This window comes from Nicotiana tabacum, chromosome 19 (assembly GCF_000715075.1).
Source record: "Nicotiana tabacum cultivar K326 chromosome 19, ASM71507v2, whole genome shotgun sequence".
NCBI lineage: Eukaryota > Viridiplantae > Streptophyta > Magnoliopsida > Solanales > Solanaceae > Nicotiana > Nicotiana tabacum.
In genome coordinates, this window is record NC_134098.1 from 2,261,981 (window position 1) to 2,286,736 (window position 24,756).

Here is a 24,756-nt window from a genome sequence, read left to right on the forward strand (position 1 = left end):
TGTAGAATACTTACCCAGGTCGAAGTCGTGAAAAGTTTCTTTGCAATCGCCCAAATCCGAAACTAAAAACTCAAAAATGAATAAAAATGGCTAACACCTGATTTTTATGTATTATGTCCAGCATTTTCGCATATGTGGATTAAATTTACGCATCTGCGAGTTTGAATTTGTGAGAAAAAACTCGCATTTGCGGAACAGAGCATCCAAGCAGAGGACTGCATCTGCGGACCTTCACGTCACAGAAGCGCGAAGGAAGCCGCAGAAGCGAGACCTCCGCATTTGCGGTCTCTTAGCCGCAGAAGAGACATCGCTCCTGCTTGAAATGCACCGCAGAAGCGGCAAGGAAATGGCCAGTAACATCGTCATAGAAGCGACAAAAATTCCGCATAAGCGGCCCCGCACCTGCGGCCAAAATTGAGCAGGTGCGACGCACCAGAACCAAACATGTGTTTTTTAACAAAAATGGTCTGAAACTCGTTCGAAATTCACCCGAGCCCCTCAGGACCTCGTAGGAATATTCTAACAAGTCCCGTAATATAATACGGACTTACTCAGGGTCTCAAATCACGTCAAATAACATCGAAACTTTAATTCACACCTCGATTTAGACTTATGAGTTTCAAACTTTTCACTTTACAAAACTCGCGCTGAAATATATTAAATGAATCCGGAATGATTTTAAATTTGGCGCATAAGTCATAAATGACATAACAGAGTTATTCCAACTCTCGGAATCTCAATCCGAGTCCGATATCGATTAAGTCAAATTCACGGTCAAACTTTGAAATCTTTAAGCTTCCAAACTTCCAATTTTAAATAAATAACGATAACTTAAGTTAGGGACCTCCAAGTTAAATTCTGGGCATACGCCCAAGTCTCAAATCACGATACGGACCCACAGGGACCGTCAAAAGATCGATCCAAGTCTGTTTGTTAAACTGTTGATCAAAGTCAACTTAGTTGCATTTCAAAACATTATTTCTCATTTTTATCAATATTTTTCACATAAAAACTTTCCGAAAACATATACAGACTGCACACGCAAGTCGAGGAATGTTAAATGGTGCTATTCGAGATCTCAGAACATAAAAATGAATATTAAATTTAAAGATGACCTTTCGGTTAATCACATTCTCCACCTCTAAAACAAACATTTGTGCTCGAATGGAATTAAAACAAAGTACCTAGGCTAGTAAAAAGGTGTGGATATCTACTCTGCATGTCCGATCAGACTCCCAGGTAGATGCTTCAACTGGTTGACCTCTCCATTGTACTCAAACTGATGGATAACACTTAGACCTTAACTGTCGGAGGGCTAGAATAACTATCGGCTCCTCTTCATAAGTCAAATCCTTGTCCAACTAGACTGAGCTGAAATCTAACACATTGGACGGATCACCATAATATTTCTGGAGCATAGAAACATGAAACACCGGATGAACTGCTGATAAACTAGGTGGTAGTGCAAGCAAGGGCTACTTCGCCCACCCTTTCAAGAATTTCAAAGGGTCCGATATACCTAGGTCTCAACTTTCCCTTCTTTCCAAACCTCATTACACACTTCATAGGTAAAACTCGGAGCAATACTCTTTCTCCAACCATGAATGCAACATCACGAATTTTAAGGCCGGCATAACTCTTTTGCCTAGACTGAGTTGTGCGAAATCGATCCTAAATAATCTTGACCTTATTCAAGACATCCTGTACCAAATCTGTACCCAACAACTGAGCATCTCTCGGTTCAAACCAGCCAACTGGAAAACGATATCGTCTCCCGTATAATGCTTCATATGGAGCCATCTGATTGCTCGACTGGTAGCTGTTATTATAGAAAAACTTTGCAAGCGGCAAGAATCGATCCCAAGAACCTTCGAAATCCAAAAAACAAGCGTGAAGCATATCTTCCAATATTTGAATAGTGCGCTCGGACTGTCAGTCCATCTGAGAATGAAATGTCGTACTCAAATCAACCCGCGTGCCTAATTCATGTTGTACAGCCCTCTAGAAGTGCGAGATGAACTGCGTACCTCGATTAGAAATGATAGACACGGGCACACCGTAAAGGCAAAAAATCTCACTGATGTAAATCTCAGCTAACCACTCTGAATAATAGGTAACTACTATTGCAATGAAATGTGCTGACTTGGTTAACCTGTCCACAATGAACCATACTGCATCGAACGTTCCCTGAGTCCGTGGAAGACCAACAACAAAATACATAGTGATACGCTCCCACTTTCACTCAAGAATTTCTAACTTCTGAAGCAAAACCACCAGGTCTCTAATGCTTATACTTGACTTGCTGACATTTTAAACACTGAGCTACATATGCAACTATATCCTTCTTCATTCTCCTCCATCAATAATGTTGCCGCAAATCTTGATACATTTTGGCGGCACCAGGATGGATAGAATACCGGGAACTGTGGGCCTCTTCCAGAATTAATTCACAAAGCCCATCGACATTGGGCACACAGATACGACCTTGCATCCGCAGAACTCCATCATCCCCCACAGCAACTTGTTTGGCACCACAGTGTCGCACTGTATCCTTAAGAACAAGTAAATGAGGATCATCATATTGTCGCTCTCTGATACGCTCATACAAGGAAGACCGAGCGACTGTGAAAGCTAGAACCCGGCTGGACTTTGAAATATCTAACTTCACAAATTGATTGGCCAAAGTCTGAACATCTGCATCTAACAGCCTCTCACCAACCGGAATGTACGCAAGGCTACCCACACTCACAACCTTTCTACTCAAAGCATCGGCCACCACATTGGCCTTTTCGGGATGATACAAAATGATGATATCATAGTCTTTCAATAGCTCCAACCATCTTCTCTGCCTCAAATTGAGATCTTTTTGTTTGAACAGATATTGTAGACTACGATGATCAGTGAATACCTCACACGAGACACCGTAAAGGTAGTGCCTCCAAATCTTCAGTGCATGAACAATGCCTGCCAATTCTAAGTCAGGAATATGTTAAATTGAACCTTCAACTTCCGCAACGCATATGCAATCACTCTTCCATCTTGCATTAATACTGCATCAAGCCCAATGCAAGATGCATCACAATAAACCGTATAAGATCCTGAACTTGTGGGAAAATCCAAGACTGGCGTCGTAGTCAAAGCAGTCTTGAGCTTCCGAAAGCTCAACTCACACTCGTCTGACCATCTGAATGAGGCACCCTTCTGGTCAATTTTGCCAATGGAGATACTATAGATGAAAACCCCTCCACAAACCGGCGATAATAACCTGCCAACCCCAGGAAACTCCGAATCTTTATAGTTGAAGTAGGTCTAGGCCAATTCTGAATTGTCTCAATCTTCTTAGGATCCATTTTTATGCCTTTTACCGATACAACATGCCCCAAAAAAGCAACTAAGTCTAACCAAAATTCGAATTTTAAAATTTTGGCATATAACTGATTATTCTTCAAAGTCTGAAGCTCAATCCGAAGAAGTTGCTCAAGCTTCTCTCAACTGCTGGAGTAAATCAAGATAGCATCAATGAATACAACAACAAAAGAATCCAAATAGGGCTTGAATACCCAGTTCATCAAATCCATAAATGCTGTCGGGGCATTTGTTAGCCCAAATGACATCACTGGGAATTTATAATGCCCATACCGAGTCCGAAAAGTTGTCTTAGGAACATCAGATACCCTAATCTTCAACTGATGGTAACCATTCTTCAAATCGATCTTTGAAAATACCTTGGCACCTGAAGCTGATCAAATAAGTCATCAATTCTTGGCAACAGATACTTATTCTTGATAGTATCCTTGTTTAACTGCCGATATCTATACACATCTGCATTAAACCATCTTTTTTCTTTACAAATAACACAGGTGCACCCCAGGGTGAGATGCTAGGTCTAATGAATCCCTAATGAAGCGAGTCTTGTAACTGCTCCTTTAATTCCTTTAGCTCCGCCGGGGCCATACGGTATGGTGGAATAGAAATGGGATGGTTTTCGGAGCCAAATCAATACAGAAATCAATATCTCTGTCGGACGGTATCTTCGAAAAATCTGTAGGAAATACATCTGGAAACTCACAGACAACTGCGACGAAACCCATAGAAGGAATATCCGCACTAGAATCGCTAATATGCGCCAAATAAGCTAGACAGCCCTTCTCGACCATATGTCGAGCCTTCACATAAGAGATAACCCGGCTGGTAGAATTGCCAGGAATATCTTTCCACTCTAATTGAGGCAGCCCCAGCATGGCTAAGGTCACCATTTTGGCCTAACAATCCAATATAGCATGATAAAGTGACAGTCAATCCATACCCAAGATGACATCAAAATCTACCATATCAAGTAGTAGAAGATCCATGCTAGTGTCAAGACTCTCAATAGTAACCACACACGAATGACAGACATGATCTACCGCAACATAATCTCCCATCGGTGTGTACACACACAGAAGCACTCAGAGAAATACGAGGCACAACCAGATATGAAGAAAAATAGGAGGACACATAGGAATAAGTAGATCCTAGATCAAATAGAACTGGGGCATATCTATGGAAAACTGGTACAATACCTGTGATCACAACATTGGATGACTCGGCCTAAGGCCTAGCTGGAAAAGCATAAAATAGGGGATGGGCCCCACCACTCGAAGCTACATCTATGGGATAGCTTCTAACTGGATGGCCTCCATCTCTAATAACCTGACCTCCACCTCTGGTTGCCTGACCCCTACCTCTAGATGGATGAGCGGGCGGTGAAGCAACCGATGCCGGGACCATGGCACGAGAACCCTGCTACTGTGAGTTGCCCGGTGCCCGAGAGAAAAATATTGCAATGTGCCTCGGATCACCACAAATATAACAGGACCTCAGTTGTTGTGACTATTAACATTGTCGACATGAGTAACCACTCTGAAAACTCTAGAGCGGAAGTGCACTAATAAGAGCTGGTGGTGCACTGTAGGCTAGCTGGTCAGAATGAGACATATGAGGGTCGCGGCCACCCGAAACATTATGGGATGCCTGGAGCGCTAAATAAAACAGCATGAGAGGATGCCCCTACTAAAATTACCCCTGCCTCCATACGCGGTTCCACTGAATCCACCAAAATGACGAGACCTCTTATCAGAGCCCTGCCATCTCTCCTGTGCAACAATGATATCGATCCTCCTAGCAACATTAACAGTCGCCTCAAAGGAAATCTCACCCTCGGTTTCCTTGGACATCTGAAGCCTGATAGGGTGAGTGAGTCCATCAATAGACCTCCTCACCCTCTCTCCATCGGTAGGAAGTTAAAGGAGAGAATGATGGGCTAGATCCACAAAACGGGTCTCGTACTAAATAACAATCATACTGCCTTGTGGGAGGCGCTCAAACTGCCTGCGGTAATTCTCTCGCAGTGTGATAGGGAGAATATTCTCTAGAAATAGCTGTGAGAACTACTCCCAAGTAAGTGCATGCGACCCAGCTGGTCTGCTCAACACATAATCTCTCCATCACCTCTTAGCGGAACCCGTCATCTGAAATACAGCAAAGTAAATCACGTTGCTTTCAACTATTCCTATGTTCTGCAACACCTCATAACAACGGTCAAGATAATCCTGTGGGTCCTCAAAAGGTGTACCACTGAAGTGAACTGGAAAGAGCTTAGTAAACTTGTCGAATCTCAATAAAGCCTCAGAAGACATGGTGGGCCTATCACCGGCCTGTGCCGCAACAACTGGCTGAACTACCCCAATTGGTGGGACTGCTAGAGCCTGATTCTGGGAAGCCATCTGCTCCGGAGCGGGAGTAATGCGATTCTGTGCTCCTCCCCCAGCCTGTGAGACGGCCGGTGTCACTTGAAATGTACCATTCTGGGCCACACCCTCCATTAGGCTCACCAAACGGACTAGAGCGTCCTGAAGTACTAGAGTAGCTATGAATCCTTCCGGGACCTGAACTGGTCCAACAGGTACAGTCTGAGTTGGAAACTCCGCTTCCAAATCCACCTGAGGTTCTACAATAGGTGTTGTTGCTCTATATCTAGACTGAGCTCTACCTCTGCCTCTACCTCAGCCTTTAGCGCAACCTCGGCCTCGGCCCCTACCCCTAGTCATAGTTGCCACTAGAGGCTTTGGCTCTGATCCGGCGGTAGATGTAGTACATGTTCTCATCATCTGTGAGAGAATAAGAATAGAATGGTTCAATTATCGTTGATAGAATAAAATCGCACGAAATAATAAGAAAGAAGTGATATTGTTCCTAAACTCCATAGCCTCCGGAAGATAAGTACAGACGTCTCCGTACTGATCCTTCAGACTCTACTAAGCTTGCTCATGACTCGTAAGACCTAAGTAACCTAGTGCTCTGATACTAACTTATCACGACCCGAAATCCCCACCTTCGGGACCGTGTTGGATCCTAACATTTCACTTGCTAGGCAAGTCAACGTTAGAATAATCTTAACAATTTTTAAACAAATAAAATTAAATGGAATTCGGTTACGGAAATAAAGTGCGAAAAACCATAACAACCGAATCATCAAAATACATTCCCAAATCTGGTGTCATAAGTGCACGAGCACCTAGAATAATACAAATAAAGGTCAGGATAAAATTTAAGTTATTTGAAAGATAATACACAACTAAGATAAGGTATAAGGGGACTTCAGAACTGCGGGCGTTGTGCAGCTATACCTCAAGTATCTTCTAGGTAGTTGAATCCGAGCATGTCTATGGTATGCCGTTGGTACCAACTCTAAAATCTGCACAAGAAGTGCTGAGTGTAGCATGAGTACAACCGACCCCATGTACTCTGTAAGTAACGAGTCTAACCTCAACAAAGTGGTGACTAGGCTATGACAAGACACATACGTAAACAACATGTACAAGTATATACAAATACGAAGCAACAATGAACACAATAATTAACAATTTACAAATTTGGGAGGGAACATGCGAAGGGGAATGATATAAAAATTTCAATAGGAGAAGGGTCACGTAAAAGCCAATTAATTCATCAACAATAAAATAAGTAGTTGATAATAAGAAAATGGCACGGCACCACCCTTCGTGCTTTTACTCTCATCCTGACCATAAAATGATGAATAAATAATATGAATGGCACGTCATCGCCCTTCGTGCTTAAACTCTCTTTCTTGCCACGGTATGATGAATAAATAATTTAAATGGCACGATATTACCCTTCGTGCTTTAACTCTCTTCCTCACTTCATAAATCAATAAATAATAATGTGAGAATTGCATGGCATCACCCTTCGTGCTTTTACACTCTTTCTCACCATGACAATGATAATATAAATGACACGGAATCACCCTTCATGCTTTTACACTCTTTCACAATATTCAACAATAATTAAACTAGCAATTCATGAATAATGATCAAATAAATAATAATAAACTTAAGCATGAATGTCTTAATTAAATAGGAAATTATTCACAATTAACAAATTTCACTTGCATGCTTTGACTCAATCACAACTCACAAGTACTTGCCACCTCACATATACGTTGTACCCGCACATTAAATCAAGTAGCAAATAGACAAACAAGTCTTACTCGCTCAAGTCAAGGTTAACCACGACACTTATCTTGTTTAAAAAATTTCAAGTGATCACTCGACCACAGCCTTTCCTTTCGAATTAGCCTCCAAACCAATTAAACCTATCAAATTATCGGCCAACAATTCAATTAGAGCTTTAGAAATTATTCATAATTTGAAAGAGACTTAATTTAAGTCATTTTCAACCAAAAGTCAACATGGGGCTCACTTTTAGGAATCCGACAAAAAATTACGGAATACGGACACATGTTCCGATACGAGTTCAACCATACTAAAATTATATAATTCCGACATTGGATTGCTTTTCAAATCCTAAAGTTTCATTTTTGGAAAGTTTTACAAAAAAGCTAATTTCTTCCATATAAACCCGAAATAAATGATGAATATAAACATGGATTTACGAAATATAATCAGACATGTGTTCATGAACAAAAATGATCTGAAACTCGTCTGAAACTTACTCGAGCCCCTCGGGACTTCGTCTAAATATTTCAACAAGCCCCGTAACATAATGCGAACTTACTTGGGGTCTAAAATCACGTCAAATAACGTGGAAATTATAATTCACGGCTCGATCCGGACTTATGAGTTTCAAACTTTTCACTTTACAAAACTCGCGCCGAAACGTATTAAATGAATCCGGAATGATTTCAAATTTGGCGCACAAGTCATAAATGACATAACGATGCTATTCCAACTCTTAGAATTTCAATCCGAATCAGATATCGATAAAGTCAAATTGATAGTCAAATTTTGGATTCTTTAAACTTTCAAACTTCCAATTTTCAATAAATGGCGATAACTCAAGCTAGAGACCTCCAAATTAAATTCCGGGAATACGCCCAAGTCCCAAATCACGATACAGACCTACCGGGACCATCAAAACATAGATCTGGATCTATTTGCTAAAGAAAGATCGAAGTCAACTCAGTTAAGTTTTAAACCATTATTTAACATTTTTATCAATTTATTTCACATAAAATATTTCCGAAAATATATACACACTGCGCACGCAAGTCGAGGTATCTTGATCCCAAATTTCCTCTGTAGGATGTCGTGATGGCACCTAGTCTCTAAGACTAGGTAAGCCTAATAATTTATGAAATAATTGAATGTAAATCTAAAATAAATAAAACTGCAATTCAAATAATTATAACTCCCAAAACCCGGTAGAAATAAGTCATAAGATACTACGAATTTATTCTAAGTGTCTCTATACATCAAAGTTCAAAGAGAATAAGGAAAATAACATAATAAGGATTGAAAGGGACTCCGAGGTCTGCGGGCATTGACAGATATACCTTAAGGTCTCCGCGTACGGCTAGTTACTGATGCCTGGTATGATAGGAAGTACGTGGATCTACACAAAAAAAATACAAAAGCGTAGTATGAGTATGGCACAGCGGTATCCAGTAAATGCCAAGCCTAATCTAGGTAGAGTAGTGACGAGATCAGGTCAGGCCCTACTAGAAATAATAAAAGACAAGGTGAAAATTTTAACAATACAATAATAATAAAATGACAATGGGAATGAATCAAGTAAGTAGCATGTCACAATTTAACTACACAGAATAAGGGCAAATAATATCTCGCGGAAGGAAAATAGAAATTTACAACTTTAAGGAAAATACAAAATAACCAAAGGCAAATGCAGCAATAACGAAATATCAACAAGGGCACTCCCGAGGTACCGCCTCGTAGTCCCAAATCATAAATAAATTCACAATATCTCATTTTCTTATATCACCGCGGGAGCCTTCACATTTAATTTTAAAGAAATCATTTCTCCCGAAATAGCATCCCGCGTTTTAGCCACCCTTATCATACCGCATGACTTCTAGTAGTTCCCCTACTAGCCACGCTTATCAAGCCACCCTTATCTCACCGCATGTGTTTCAACTCTCAGACCTTATACCACCGCATGCGTATCAATCAGTCGAAGGTTAGACGGACTTATTCACGCGATCGCGAAGCATTAGGCGTGTGGCCCAGCTTCTTCCTCCTTTCCTCTTCGCGAACGCGACCTAGCCCACGCGTTCGCGATGCTCAGTTTCCTTAAGATATGTGATCGCGGTTCCCTACACGCGATCGCGTAGAGTAAAAATCTCCACTGCCCACTTAACCCTACGCGATCACAGACCTTCTCACGCGGTCGCGTAGAAGAAAACCAGACCTATGCACCAGAAAACCTGAGCAAAACACCAAATCCAAAAATTGATTTGTTAGCCATCCGAAACTCACCCAAGGCTCCCGGGACCTGAACCAATTACACCAACAAGTCCTAAAATATCATACGATCTTAGTCGAAGCCTAAAATCACATCAAACAACGCTAAAAATACGAATCATACCCCAATTCAAGCCTAATGAAATTAAGAAATTCCAACTCTTACATTCGATGCTGAAACCTATCAAATCAAGTCCGGTTGACCTCAAATTTTGCGCACAAGTCATAAATGACATAACAGACCTATTCAAATTTTCAGAACTAGATTCCAACCCCGATATCAAAAAGTCAACTACTCGGTCAAACTTCCAAACTTAAATTTCTATTTTAGCCATTTCTAGCTTAATTTAACTACGAGCTTCCGATTAACAATCCGGACACTCTCCTAAGTCCAAAATCACCATACAGAGCTATTGGAATCATCGAAACTCTATTACGGGGTCGTTTACACATAGGTCAACCTTTTCAACTTAAGTTTTCATCTTGGAGACTAAGTGTCTCAATTCATTTCAAAATCTCAACGGACCCGAACTGACTACCCCGAAAAGTCACATAACAGCTATAAAGTACAAAATGAGCAGTAAATGGGGGAACAAGACTACAACTTTCAAAATAACCGGCCGAGTCGTTACACAAGGAATACTAAATGGTGCTATTCGAAGTTTCAAAACACATAAATAAATATTAAATTTAAAAATAACATTTCGGATCATCACAATTTGAATATTAGATCAGCCTCTGTTCGCGAAGGGTAAGCGGAGTCCCTCCCCGCTATCGCGAAACATGCCCAGCTCCACATTCTGCGATTGCGGCCTAGTGCTCGCAATTGCGACGCATCAGGTACCAGAAATTTGTGATGCAAATTTTAAATTCCAATAATTAAGTGTCGGAATCTATCCTCGAGTCTCAACTCAACAATTCCAACGTGTACAAAGGTTCAAAGCATATATGGGGCACAACTATTCAGATAGAGAGATTGAGTTGTTATCGTTATGCTTTAATTTTTTATTTTATAACTCAAATATATTATTTATTACTATTTATGTGTTTTTAAGTGTACTTAGTGACAACGGGTACACACTCAAAACGCACGCCCAAAAACTAGTAGATAAAATGTAACGAATATATTATTTTGTGAAACTTTTGCCGATTCATTTATTTATCGGCTTTTGTAGGTGAAGCAAATAACAAAGGATAGACAAAAGCAGTGAAGACCTTACATAACAGTATTGTTTGATCGTTGTTAGATGCTCAAATATTTTATGATTATATTTTTATGAACTTATTGCAAATTTATTCATGCTAATCCTTGAATTGTCAAATAATACTATATATTTTTCGTTATATATGAATAAAAACTAATCGAATATTTTGAATTATGATTTTGTTAATCAATAGTTTCCTTCGTGGTTTACATAAATTTCAGTGCATTTATTATGATTCATTATATGGTAAATAATTATTTACATCCAAATAGAAGGGTACATCGTTGCACAAAATAATATAGCAGTGCTTTTGAACCGTTCAATTTGATTAAATAACCGATGCAATAGATCGGCCAGCGAAAAAAGTATAGATATTGCAACGGTATTTCTACCTATTGCAACGGTTTTGGCACTGTTGTCATATGCCTATATTCTAGTAGATTTCAACGAAGGATTCCTGTTAATATGTCATCACAAGCATTTTAAATTGGTGTTCATCTAGTGGTAAATAATTTTGACCATTCTTTATAGTTTTATAAAAGCATGCTTGAAATCAATGTTTGAATTGACTAGCAACTAAAGATACATAAAATTTTAATTTTTTAAGTTTCATTAAAATGTACTTAAAGGATTATATCGATTCTTTTTTTCAGCTATAAATAGGTCTCTTTGTACTAGTCATTTGCATCAAGTTAGTCGAGAAACATTATCTTTCTAGCAATGTTCTTTCTTCCCTCTATTCTAGTATATTCCTCTTGCTTAAACAACTATTTCCTCCGTCTCATTTTGTGAGTATTCTTCCTTTCGGTCCCAAAAAGAATATTATTTTTCTTTATTTAAAAATAATTCATCTTTAGATTTCTACTTTATCGTTAATGAATTGATTTACAGTTACATAAATATTTAAGGTTTGTTTTAGACCACTAATTTAAAACTCTTTCTTTTTTTCTGAAACTCCTGTGTCGAGTAAAACATCGCCATATAAAATGGGACATAGGGAGTATTTCTTTAGTAAATATCATATCGAATCAAATAGTGTCATATAAACCGAGACCGAGGGAGTACTACACAGGAAATGAGTAATTTCCTTCAAAGGACAAACCATATAATAGCCATGGTTGTTGTTGCCTTGCTATTGGGAGGCAACATTTTATTGTCGAAAGTGGCGACAGAAGATGGAATGTCAGTCAGAATAATGGTCGTATATCGCTGGATTTTCTCTGCAGCTTTTCTTGGCCCCGTCGCCCTTGTGGTTGAGTGGTAATTACTCAATACTAAAAACACCCTAATTTCTCATGAAATTCGAAAATTTTCGTCGGTAATAATTTCGACTGATTTTTTGTCGGAAATTTCTTACCGAAGAATCAATTTCTGAAGTGACGGAACGTCCGTCAGAAATGCGCGTTCTTCATTAATATAAGCATATATTCCGTGTTTATTTAACTTCGGTTTAACTAGTAGAGATTTTGTGTTAATGATATATATATAGTATGTACGATTATCCTTTTTTCTTTTTGAACTTTTCCGGTGAGAGATTACTCACATTGTCGATCCCAAACACAGATAAAGAAGAAAGGTTACAGTAGGCTGACAGTCGACGTAAAACTTGTTAATTCACGATAAATCTTCAAATATATGGAGTCTTTTTTTTTCTCTTTGGGACAAAATGAATTCATAATTATTTCAATAATTTTGTACGAATATCTCGTCTGACTAGTTTTTGGTTTCTAAAATAGGAGAAGAAGACCGAACATAACCTGGGCTTTCTTGCTACAAGCATTTATCTCAGGTTTACTAGGGTGAGTACTCTCTCTCTTGATTTTGAGTTTCAACTGAAATTACTGTATAAATATTTTTGTATGGATAATTTGACTCGGCATGAAATTTAAGAAACAAAGATTTTTTTAAAAAGCTTGCGGTCTTAATTAAACATGTCGTAATATTTGTGTGGTTATAAGACTTGTATATATGTCACAATATTTATGTCGCTATTGAAACTTTTCATTAAGCGTAAAATAAAAAGCTTAAAGCTTATTTTTTGCAAATGTAATAAAATGTCGTTCTTTTTTTAAACGGATCAATGAGAAAAAAATGTCATACAAATGGAACGGAGTGAGTACTTAAATAAAATAAATTCTAGAAAACTTAGGGAGCTGTAATCTCATAATATGAAGGTAGCTAGATATCTGCATTTTAGTAAACTACAAGAGAAGATGAGTCAATTATGCCTAACCTATTGTGTCAAACTTGGTAATTTTGTAAGAGTCTAAGTTATATACACCGTTAATGTAAAGAAATTTTTATACTATCATGTCTTATTTATTTGTTATAGTAGATAATGTGCCTCGTTTTCATGATTATAAATTTCACTTTTTAAAGACTTACATGTAAATATCCTTTAAATGATTTTTTTATACTAACAATGTATAAAACTTAAAATTATTGTGTATTTAAAAGGAAAAGGTGAAGCTTTATAAACAATATGCATCCTTCAAAAAAATTTGTTTTCTGAATTTTGTAGTTGCACTTTCTGATGCTAGGTGTCAAAAAAATGTATATATACTCAAAGAATGGTACGATATAAATTGCAATAATTCTTTTTATAACAATGAGAAATGTAGATTTAGTTTAACATACCAATACATTATTAATGTTGTAATAAATGAAGGGATGAGGCAAGAACAACCAATAATTGGATGTATTGTTATTTATAATGAGTTTGTTATAATTTACATCGTCGAATTAAACAAATTTTTTTATAATTATATAACAGGGGATCACTCTTCTGTAATCTGTTTTACGCAAGTATTGAATTGACATCTCCTGTATTTGTATCTGCAATTGATAATCTTGTACCAGCCATGACAATCGTTATCGCCATACTCTTCAGGTATGATCATTACGTAATATTATCCATATATAAAAACGAGACATTTTGCAGCAACAAAAAACAAAAACGTGAATTTCGTATATTTTTTGTGACACATCATTTACTTGTAACTTTAATATTATTCGCTAATAATAAAGTTGACAACATTATGAAGGTTATGAATTGTGATGCTGAGTGTAATCTTAAACTCAAGAATGCTGTGAAATGTTATCATAAAATAATGAAATATTAGAGGAAATATAATCTTATTACATAATAAGTGATTATGTTATCTCTAATCTCCAAGAAACACTTGATGCCAGAAGAAGAGGCGTATCTCGGATTTTTATAACATGGGTGCACTACTAAAGAAAAGAGAAAAAAGAAAGTATTCCGTGAGAATTGATCATACTCCTCCAGATCAATTCTAGATAATATGTACATAAAATATCTAATTTGATGGAGAGATCATTGGTTCACGTGCCCGTAAAATAGGCTATAAATCTGCCCCTCGCCAGAAGCAACGCCAGAGAAAAAAAGTCTAATTAAATGAACTTATTTATAGATTTTTAATACACATTTATAAAAATTATAATTAGTCAAATTCATTGGTAATATTGTCCGTTTTTAGACGAGATATGCGCGGTTTTGAAGCTTGTCATTGCAGTTATGATTTAGCTTCTCTTATATACCTGGCTAGCATTTCTTCCGTATTTTGTCGTAATTTTTCTTAAGTGTTATACGAGCCTTAAATATTTTAGTCCATTTGCATATTATATTCATGATATGTATCCATCAACCTGACTTCTTCAAAATACTGTTACAAATACACCTCTAATTTTTTTCTAACGGCAAGACCGATAAATGATCAAATTATTATTTTAATTCTTTGCATGTTATATACGCAGTTTACCATCAACAACTTAAAAAATTAAATTCAAGCTATGGTGGTTAGGATTTTATTTTGTCATCAAGATGTATCCATTAAAACTTTTTCAAGTTGGAAATTGAAAATTATATTTCTTCAAGTTGCTAATGCCCCTTTAGGACTTGATTAATCCGTCAATTAATTGTCTAGTTTCTTTGAACAAACTGGGTGATTTGTTTAATAAATTAAACATGAAGATAATACATGACACTAATCATTTATCAATACTGCAAAAAAATATTCAGTCAAATGAAATGGGCAAGTGATGAACCCTGTTTTCTTTTTGACCGAGAAAGTGAAAAATCTATCAACTTTGTTTGAGAAGAGAGTCACAGTCAAAACATGGATTATATACATAAATTATACATACACGAATATACATATATTATATTATATATGGATTATACATGTGGCGAGCCAATAAGCTTCTTATTTAGTGAAAAGCTTCCCTTGATGAGAGCAGAACTATCTATTTGAATTATTAAGAAAGTGATCATCTATTCTTGCTTTGAGGAGTAGATTGAAGGGCTTATGACTTCTCCTGCTAATGCTCCCGACTCGCATATGTTACGTAGGAGGCTAGTAATAATTTGTGTCATCGTGTACGATTAGCTCGCCTTGCGGAATCAAATGAATTAGATGTTTATATTATATATATATATATATATATATATATATATATATATATATATATATATATATATATATATATATATATCTGCTTGCTAGTTTTAGTTTATGCAATGGGGTAAACAACTATTTTGGTTCATTCTCTAATAATTTATAAATATATAAACCCTCCCCCCTCCCTAACCCCCCAAAAAATATTATCGTCCACTTGCATATTTTTTTCATGTGTTATGTATACATCAACCTCACTTTCTTCAAATTGATTTTCATAGATCGGAGAAATTGTCATTGCATAAAGTAAGTGGCAAAGCAAAGTCCCTTGGAACAATTATATGTGTCACAGGAGCCATGGTAATGACATTTTACAAAGGTCGACAACTTCCAATGTGGTCTTTTAAAATTCATTTTTTGCATCATACAACTACAACTGGATCACATGAAAAGTTACAATCTGGCAACAGCTTCTCCTTGGGTATAATACTTGCATTGAGATCGAGTTTCTGTTATGCACTCTGGACAGTATTACTCGTAAAAAAATTCGAAATTTATTTTTCATCTTTCGTCTTCAATATAATTAATTACAGAATGCAACTTACTTCTTATGCCTACACAACCAAATTTAGCCGAGAATTAAGTTCGTCTTTTATTTTTTATAGGAAAAGATAGGTAATGACTACCCATGTCATTACTCGAGTGCTGCTTGGATGAGCCTTATGGGAGCAATTCAGTCGACTATATTTGCATTATGTTTTGATCATGAAAGTAATCAATGGAAGCTTGGCTGGTCCATAAGGCTTTTCATCGTTCTTTATATGGTAAGAAAATAAAGTTTAAGGTATATATATCGTTAGTATAAAATATTTTTGCACAATCAAGTTACTATCGGGTAATCGATATTATTTTCAAGATTATAAATTTCATATTCTAAGGAGGCTTAGTTGCAGATATTTTCAGATTATTGATAGTGTAAAATATTTCTTACAATGATGGAAAACTATTCTACGTGTAAGGTTCATAATAGAGATCTGATACCATTCTAGTAAAAGAAAAAATCCGAAGAAAACGTATTTAGAGGAGCTTGAGGATTTTACTAGTTAGGTAAAATTTTATATATGCAATTATCATATTGATCTTTGAAAGATATGGTAAAACTTTACTCCTTTCTTTTAGTTTTAAATGCTTTTCATATGGTATTGAATGATCTTCTCCAAGAAATATTAAGTCATCGGTATAAATGTACATGTATGTTTTTTAAAAATCACTTCTAAAATTGTGCCCAATAGGAAGCCCGTATACTACGACAAATTGAGCTAATACTATTATTCAACTAATTCTTATTCTAGTGTTGATACTATTTTATTATAATGTATATTATTTGGATATTAATGTGTTTTCAAAAGAGTGATCATTAAAAATAGCATGCTTCTAATATTATTTAACAAATAAAATGAATAAACTACTGCACCTAAATTTCTTGCCATTTCTATGAAATCTAATTGTTAATAGTTAGATCATAAAAACTTACAATAAGTAATTTTTAATTTTCCTCCTGTTTGAAATTTGCATTGGGGATTGACTAATTTGGATTCGTATCGTGTAAGACCCATTAAGGAAAAACGCCCCCGGCTAGAATTTTTTCATACATAGAGCTTGAACTCAAAACTTTTAATTAAGGGAATAAAAAGATATCTACATATATACACCACAACCCTTGTCGGTTTATATTATGTAAGTAATTGTATGTAATAGCAAATACTGCATTAGCTTCCATATATTCGTATTATGCTAATAATCTTTTTGTTATGGTAGGGAGTTTTAGGGTCTGGGATTGTTGTTATTCTCATGACGTGGTGCTCCCAAAAAAGGGGTCCTTTGTTTGTATCAATTTTCAATCCTATGACACTTATTTTTGTAGCACTAGCAAGTGCAATGTTTCTTGACGAGGCAGTATATGTTGGAAGGTATAACGGATTATTCTTATGTTTTGTTGTAATTACGTTAACCTCCTAATTGAGTAAAAAATGTAAAATAGTTTAACAAATTTCAGTGATAAATTAACATAAATTCTGACATAGGATTCTTGGATCTACTTATTATCTACAGTGTCATAGGTGGTGGTTTGATAATAGCGGGATTATATCTTGTGTTGTGGGGGAAAGAAAAAGAGCGGAAGGCATTAAATCAATCAAGCAACGAAGAAGCCACACATAATGTTGAAGGAATCTAATTGTTGGGATAACAATTATAATTGCATCTAAAGACTGTAACGTAGCAAGATCAATGCATCAAAGTCATAAACTTTTTTTTATTGGGATGTCATCTTCTAAGGTTAAGTCTTAAAATTATATTTTGATAAGGATACAGAGAAGGTGTAAGTGTATATGCATAAATGCAGCTAAAGTACCACGGCCCAAAAATAGTGAATATATGAGTTAAAATATAATCATCTCTTATTTCATCGTAGTGTTTTTTTAATGGGTTATAAGTTTTTCCATTATATCAGAGCTTTCACAATTTAAATCTAAACTTTTGAAGTTTTCTCTTATCTATGAAGTCTCTAAGACTTAACATAATAAGTAAAAGAAAAGCTCGAGACAACCCCACGATACCCAACGAGTGAAGGGTTAGTATTGAAGATCTCAAATCTTTTAAGCTTGCAAGTAATTTGATTTTGATGCTTTTCACCTTTTTTTAAAGTTGGGGTTTTCCATTCTATTCCAACTTTTAGGCCATTAAGAAATTAGAAAGAAAATTTACCTCATATAACAAATGTATACGATATATTTATTATAAACCAAAATTATTTTAAAATATTATTTTTTATAACTAGCTTTTATATTTTATATCAAAATAAGTATTTATGGTATATACTACTATTGAAGCATGAAATAAGGCATGAAATACACTATTTATGTTTTTCCTCTCTCTTAGACAGCTGGACATACCTATTTTTAAGGTGATTGTTGTTACTGTATTCATGAATACATGGCGTGGTACAGCTAGACTGCCCTGATTTTAGGCGATTTTTACTGTTGCGTTCATGCGCAGATACATGTGAATACATGCGTGTACAACTGGACTGCCCTGATTTTAGGCGCTTTTTGCTATTGTATTTATGAATACATGACACGAATACATGTGAATACATGCACGTACAGCTGGACTGCCCTTATTTTAGGCGCTTCTTACTGTTGTATTTATGAATACATCAGCGCGAATACATATGAATACATGCACGTATAGCTGGATTGCCTTGATTTTTGGCGCTTTTTGTTGTTGTATTCATGAATACATGGCACAAATACATGTGAATACATGCGCGTACAACTGGACTGCCCTGATTTTTAGGTATTTTTTGCTGATGTATTCATGAATACATCAGCGCGAATACAACGAATACATTACTATAACAACTGAATAGTAGCTATAGAAAGTAATTATATATATGGTAGCTATAGAAAGTTAATAGCTACTAAACAATAGTGATTTCTGAAAATTTCTCAAATTAGAACAATGAAGATCTAATTGATGGGCTCAAACGACAAATGGGCTTCAAGTTTGCTTTCTCTCACCTTAAATTCTTGGTCAATAGGACCACCTTAAATTAATTGAATTAGACTTACAGAAATTTTCTTGGACCATTTCCACACTGTGACATTTCTTAAGCAGTGAACACAAAAACACTCTTGCATTTTTCTCATTTTTAGATGAGCAAATTGGAAAAATACCACGTTTTCTTCAATCTAATCAGTTTCTTTTAAGAAAAGAAGTTCTGTTCATCAATTAAGGGAGGCAAAATGATTCTGGTGAACACAGTCTCACATTTTATTTTAATCAAAATACCCGTATGATACCTTGCTTAACCAACAAATATAGACATGCGTGGTCAATAAACTTAACCCTATATATTAATAAAATCACAATACTATTTTCTGCATGATTAAAGTCAATAAACTTTATTCGTTGTATTATTTTTAATTATACAAAAATAATTTGTAATTGTATTGATACGAAACAGTAAAGTTCAGTGATCAAGCACGTGAAATTGGCCTTTTAAGTCAAGTCGTTGAATATATCACTAGCATTTATATATGGGATATTATTTATGTAACGACCCGACTTGTCGTTTTAAAAATTTACGCCCCGTACATCAACTTAAGGTCTCGAACAATTTTGTAATATGCATTATGACTTGTGTGTGGTTGAGTTTAGTTTTCGGACGATTTGGGATCAAATTGGGAGAACAATTCTTAATTAAGAATCTTAGAGAAAAGAGTTGACTAGAGAGTCGATTTTTAAGCAAACGACTCCGGAATGAAAGTTTTATGATACCAATAGCTTCGTGTGGTGATTTTAGACTTAGGAGTATGTCCGGATATTTATTTGGAAGTCCGTAGTTGATTTTGGCTTGAAATGGCGAAAGTTGAAAATGGAAGGTTTGAAAGTTTGACTAGGAGTTGACTTTATTGATATCGGGGTTGGAATCCGGTGATGAAAATTTTGATAGGTCTGTTATGTCATTTATTACTTGTGTACAAACTTTGAGGTCAATCGGACTTGATTTGCTATGTTTCTACATCGAACCTAGAATGTTTTGACATCGATTCTTCAAGAATACGTAGTATCACATTAAGCAAACGAGCTCCAAATTCAGGTTTAATTGAAGCATTAGATCCGTATTAAATCATTTCCCATCGCCAGCACTCAGGGTAGCGCGGGGCGTTGTCCCTGGTCCTAGGATTTCTTGCAGGTACTGGAACCAGCGCCAGAGGCAGCCCCCATAGCGGAGCTCTGACTCCTACCGCCCGTTCTCTATAGTAGCAGGTTCCTATCGGTCAGGTTCCGGGTATAGTACCTGTATAGCCTGTTATTCCGGTTCAGTCTGAGGTCAGGTCAGAGGCATCAGAAGAAGAACAAAAGAGACTTGAGAGATTTAAGAGGTATAATCCACCTACCTTCAGTGGCACAACTACCGAGGATGCCCACAGATTTCTAGAAAAGTGTCACGTATTCTCCGCACCATGGGTATTGTGGAAGTGAGCGGAGTTGCCTTTACTACATTTCAGCTGTCAAAAGCATCGTATCAATGGTGGCAAGCTTATGAAGAGGACAGACTAGTCGATGCAACGCACCCAACTTGGGCTCAGTTTTCAGAAATATTTTTGAAAGAGTTTGTTCCCCAGACTCTCCGAGATGCGTGGCGCACATAGTTTGAACGGTTACGTCAGGGCACCATGATGGTGTCAGAATATGTCATCAGGTTCAAAGATTTAGCCCTTCATACTCTTACTTTAGTTCCTTCAACCAGAGAGAGAGCCCATATATTCACTAAAGGACTCAGTTATGATCTTAGATTCTGTATGACTCTAAGATTACAAGATAATACTTCATTTCAGCAAGTGGTGGAGATTGCCAAGATGTTAGAACGTGTTTGGGGTGAGGAAAAGGAAAATAAGGAGACCAAGAGGTCTCAAGTTTCTAGAGAATTCACTGGATGCTACTCTGCAGCTATAACTCATTATGGCGGAGACTCGAGTAGTCGGACAGCTTAGTTCGCATATCAGATTACTCGGGGTCCACTAGTAATTTCTTTTAATGCACCACCTATACGAGACTCCTATAATGGTTATTCCAGTTATCCAACACAGACTCAGTATAAGCATCTGAACCCGCATAGGGATGTTATGAGTGTCATTATACTAGTCATATTATGAGAAATTTTTCCAGACTTTGGAGGGACATATTACATCAGAGCACTCAAGCCACGGGCTCCATTTCAGTTGCTACTCTACCTACATATGCAGTTAGGGGTGAAGGACAGGCGGGTAGAGGGCGTCCTAGAGGGGGAGGCCCAGCCCGTTGATATGTTTACTATGGTGTGTGTCACGACCCAAAAACCTAATCTGTCATGATGGCGCCTATCGTGGAACTAGGCAAGCCGACTCATTTCCAAACAAACTGATATTTTTATTTCAAAGATAATTTCAATACTATGTAACATAAAACCTTCATTTAAGGAGTTCAAATCAAGGAAAACAGAAGTGCGAAAAAGAAAAGCCTGACATCGGGTGTCACTAGTCATGAGCATCTACTACAATCTGTCTAACAATATCAAGGTTAACTCAACCTGAAAAATAGCTAAATACAACTAGAGGAAGATAAGAGGGAGAAGAGCAGGGGTTGCGATCGCCAAACAGCTACCTTGCTATCTCCAAGAAAATCTGCAACCAGAACACTTAATAACCGCTATTGTGTCCAGCTACACATGAATCTGCACACAAGGTGTAGGGAGTAACGTGAGTACGCTAACTCAGTAAGTAACGACAATAAATAAAGACTGAGTAGTAGTGACAAGCGATAAAGCATATAACGTTCATGTCATGAAATCTCAGTAAAGTATAACATACTTTAAAAATTATTATTTGAATCAAATCATCTCGTTTAAACCCAGTTTTAATAAAAATCATTTAAAGATATTTTTCCAACAGTTTTTCAAACAAAGGCTCTATACAAAGGTGAGCGAAAATAATGAAATCATAAACAGCCCCTCGGGCAAAAACATCACTCATATACAGCCCCTCGGGCAAACCTCACAGTCACTCTTGCCACTCGGGCATACCTTACAATCACTCTTGCCACTCGGACATACCTCACAATCACTCATGCCTCCCAGTCACTCAGCACTCGCACTCAGTAGGTACCTGCGCTCACTCGGGGTGTGTACAGAATTCGGAGGGATCCTTCAGCCCAAGCGATATAATCTGCACGGACAACTCATGTGCTGCACGGAAAACTCACGTGTTATAATAATAAAGTATGTTGCAGGCAGGCAGCCCCGATCTATACTCATCCTCACAAATCAGGCCCTCGGTCTCACTTAGTAATAAACCTCTCAAGCCACTCGGCCATTTCAGTAAAATAGGGCATTCGGCCCAAAACATTTATATGCATCAAAATAGAGCCATAAAATTGAGTTATGTGGTAAACAAGTATAAACATAACTGAGTATAGATTTTCAATCGAAAACAATGAGAAGATGGTAATAAACAACCCCTAAGGATCCAAACGGCATTGGCGCAAGGCCCAAACATGGCATTAAGCCTAATTTACAGAAATTCTTTCTAAAACATATAAGTATCATATGGTTTCAACAAAGTATGCAACTTTACAGTTGCTATGGGACGGACCAAGTCACAACTCCCCAACAGTACACACCCACACGCCCGTCACCTAGCATGTGCGTCACTAAAAATAGTAGAATGATACAAAATCTAGGGTTTCATACCCTCAGGACTAGATTTACAATCGTTACTTACCTCACACCGCGAAATTCTTATTCTGCAATGTCCTTTCCTCGTGAATTGGTCTCCAAACGCCTTGAATCTGGTCATATATAATTTGTTTCAATCAATAAAATTCATTGGAATTAATTCCGAAAGAAAAATATGATTTTCCATAAAAATCTAAAAATTAGCTCAAAACATCGCTCGTGGGGCCCATATCTCGAAACTCGATAAAAGTTACAAAATCCAGAAACCCATTCAACCACGAGTCTAACCAAACCAATTTTACCAAAATCCGACCCCAACTCGACCCTCAAATCTTCAATTTAAACCATGAGGGTTTTCAAATTTTTCCCAACTCAATTCACCAATTAAATGAAAAAAACAACCATGGATTCGGGTAATTTAACCAATATTGAGTTAAGAATGCTTACCCCATTATTTCCTATGAAAATCACACACAATCGCCTCAATTCCGGGCTCCAAATCGCCAAAAATAAAAATGGGACGAAGTCCCATGTTCAAAACTTAAACTCACTGCCCAGACTTTTCTTCTTCGCCAACGCGGTCAGTGTCTCGCGTTCGCGAAGCATAAAATAACTCCTGTCCAAATTCCTCCTTCGCAAATGCGACATCACCCTTGCGTTCGTGAAGCACAAAAATACCTCTGCCCCAATGCCTTCTACACGAACGCGTTCAGCCTATCGTGAATGCGACACCCCCTTACGCGAACGCGTAGACCAATTGCCTGGGGTCTTCGGTTGCTTCCTCTCTTCTTCGCGAACACGTAACACCTCTCGCTTTCGCGATGCACACCCAGTCCACCCTTTGCGAACGCGTGCTTCTTTTCGCAAACGCGAAGAGCAAATATTTCCAATCTCCCAGTTCCAAGTACAAAACCATATGGTGCATCAGAAAATAATTCCAGCAGAGCTCCAAGTACAAAATTCAACCCGTTAACCATCTGAAACTCACCCGAGCCCCTTGGAACCTCAACCAAATATACCAACAAGTCCTAAAATATCATACGGACTTAGTCGAACAACGCTAAAATCATGAATTACACCCCAATTCAAGCCTAATGAACTTTGAAATTTCTAATTTCTACAAACGACTCCGGAACCTATCAAATCACGTCCGATTGACCTCAAATTTTACACACAAGTCATAAATGACATAACAGAGGTATTCTAACTTTCAGAATCAAATTGCGACCTCGGTATCAAAAAGTCACCCCCCGGTCATACTTCTCAAAAATTAAACTTTCGGCATTTCAAGCCTAATTCTTCTACGAACCTCCAAATAATATTTCGGACACGCTCCTAATCCCAAAATCACCATACGGAGCTTTTGGAATTATCAGAATTCGAATTAGAGGTCGTTTATACATAGGTCCATATCTGGTCCACTTTTCTAACTTAAAATTTTCTATTATGAGACTAAGTGTCTCACTTCACTCCGAGTTCCTTCCATACCCGAACCAACTAAACTGATATAACATAATATAGCTGAATAGCACAAAAGGAAGTAAAAATGGGGAAAACGGGGCTATAACTCTCGAAACGACCGGCCGAGTCGTTACATCCTCTCCTTCTTAAACATTTGTTCGTCCTCGAACAGGTCGAGAAACATACCTAGAGTCTCGAATAGGTGTGGATATCTGCTCCGCATCTCCCGCTCGGTCTCCCAGGTGGCCTCCTCCACAGGCTGACCTATCCATTGCACCTTCACTGAAGCTATATCCTTTGACCCCAACCTTCGAACCTGCCAATCCAAAATAACCATCGGTTCCACATCATAAGTCATATCACCCTCCAACTGAACCGTGCTGAACTCCAAAACATGGGACGATCTCCAATGTACTTTCGAAGCATGGAAACATGAAACACTGGATGCACACTCGATAATCTGGGTGGCAAGGCAAGCTTATAAGCCACCTCCCCTATTCTCTGAAGCACCTCAAAAGGCCCAATGAACCAGGGGCTCAACTTGCCCCTCTTCCCAAACCTCATAACACCCTTCATGGGTGATACCTTCAGCAAAACCTTCTCCCCAACCATAA

The 24,756-nt window shown here is 37.4% G+C and overlaps 1 protein-coding gene across 1 annotated transcript; it reads left to right on the plus strand.

Annotated features, from left to right (window-relative positions):
* The first annotated feature begins 12,098 nt into the window (after positions 1–12,098).
* On the plus strand, positions 12,099–23,294 carry LOC142173877 (WAT1-related protein At1g25270-like). The gene is made up of 8 exons (XM_075239796.1): positions 12,099–12,244; positions 12,721–12,783; positions 13,758–13,874; positions 15,684–15,939; positions 16,068–16,226; positions 17,221–17,372; positions 17,515–17,577; positions 23,267–23,294. The coding sequence occupies exons 1-8, from the start codon at positions 12,099–12,101 to the stop codon at positions 23,292–23,294; spliced, it is 984 nt and encodes a 327-aa protein (XP_075095897.1).
* Positions 23,295–24,756: the final 1,462 nt, after the last annotated feature.

Excerpts from the sequence above, each read along its gene's own strand:
- LOC142173877 (XM_075239796.1), top strand. The coding sequence starts at position 12,099 with ATGGTTGTTGTTGCCTTGCTATTGGGAGGCAACATTTTATTGTCGAAA. Across the intron at positions 17,373-17,514 it reads GAGGCAGTATATGTTGGAAG|TGTCATAGGTGGTGGTTTGA; the intron begins GTATAACGGATT and ends TATTATCTACAG. Across the intron at positions 17,578-23,266 it reads TTGTGGGGGAAAGAAAAAGA|TGTCTCGCGTTCGCGAAGCA; the intron begins GCGGAAGGCATT and ends CAACGCGGTCAG.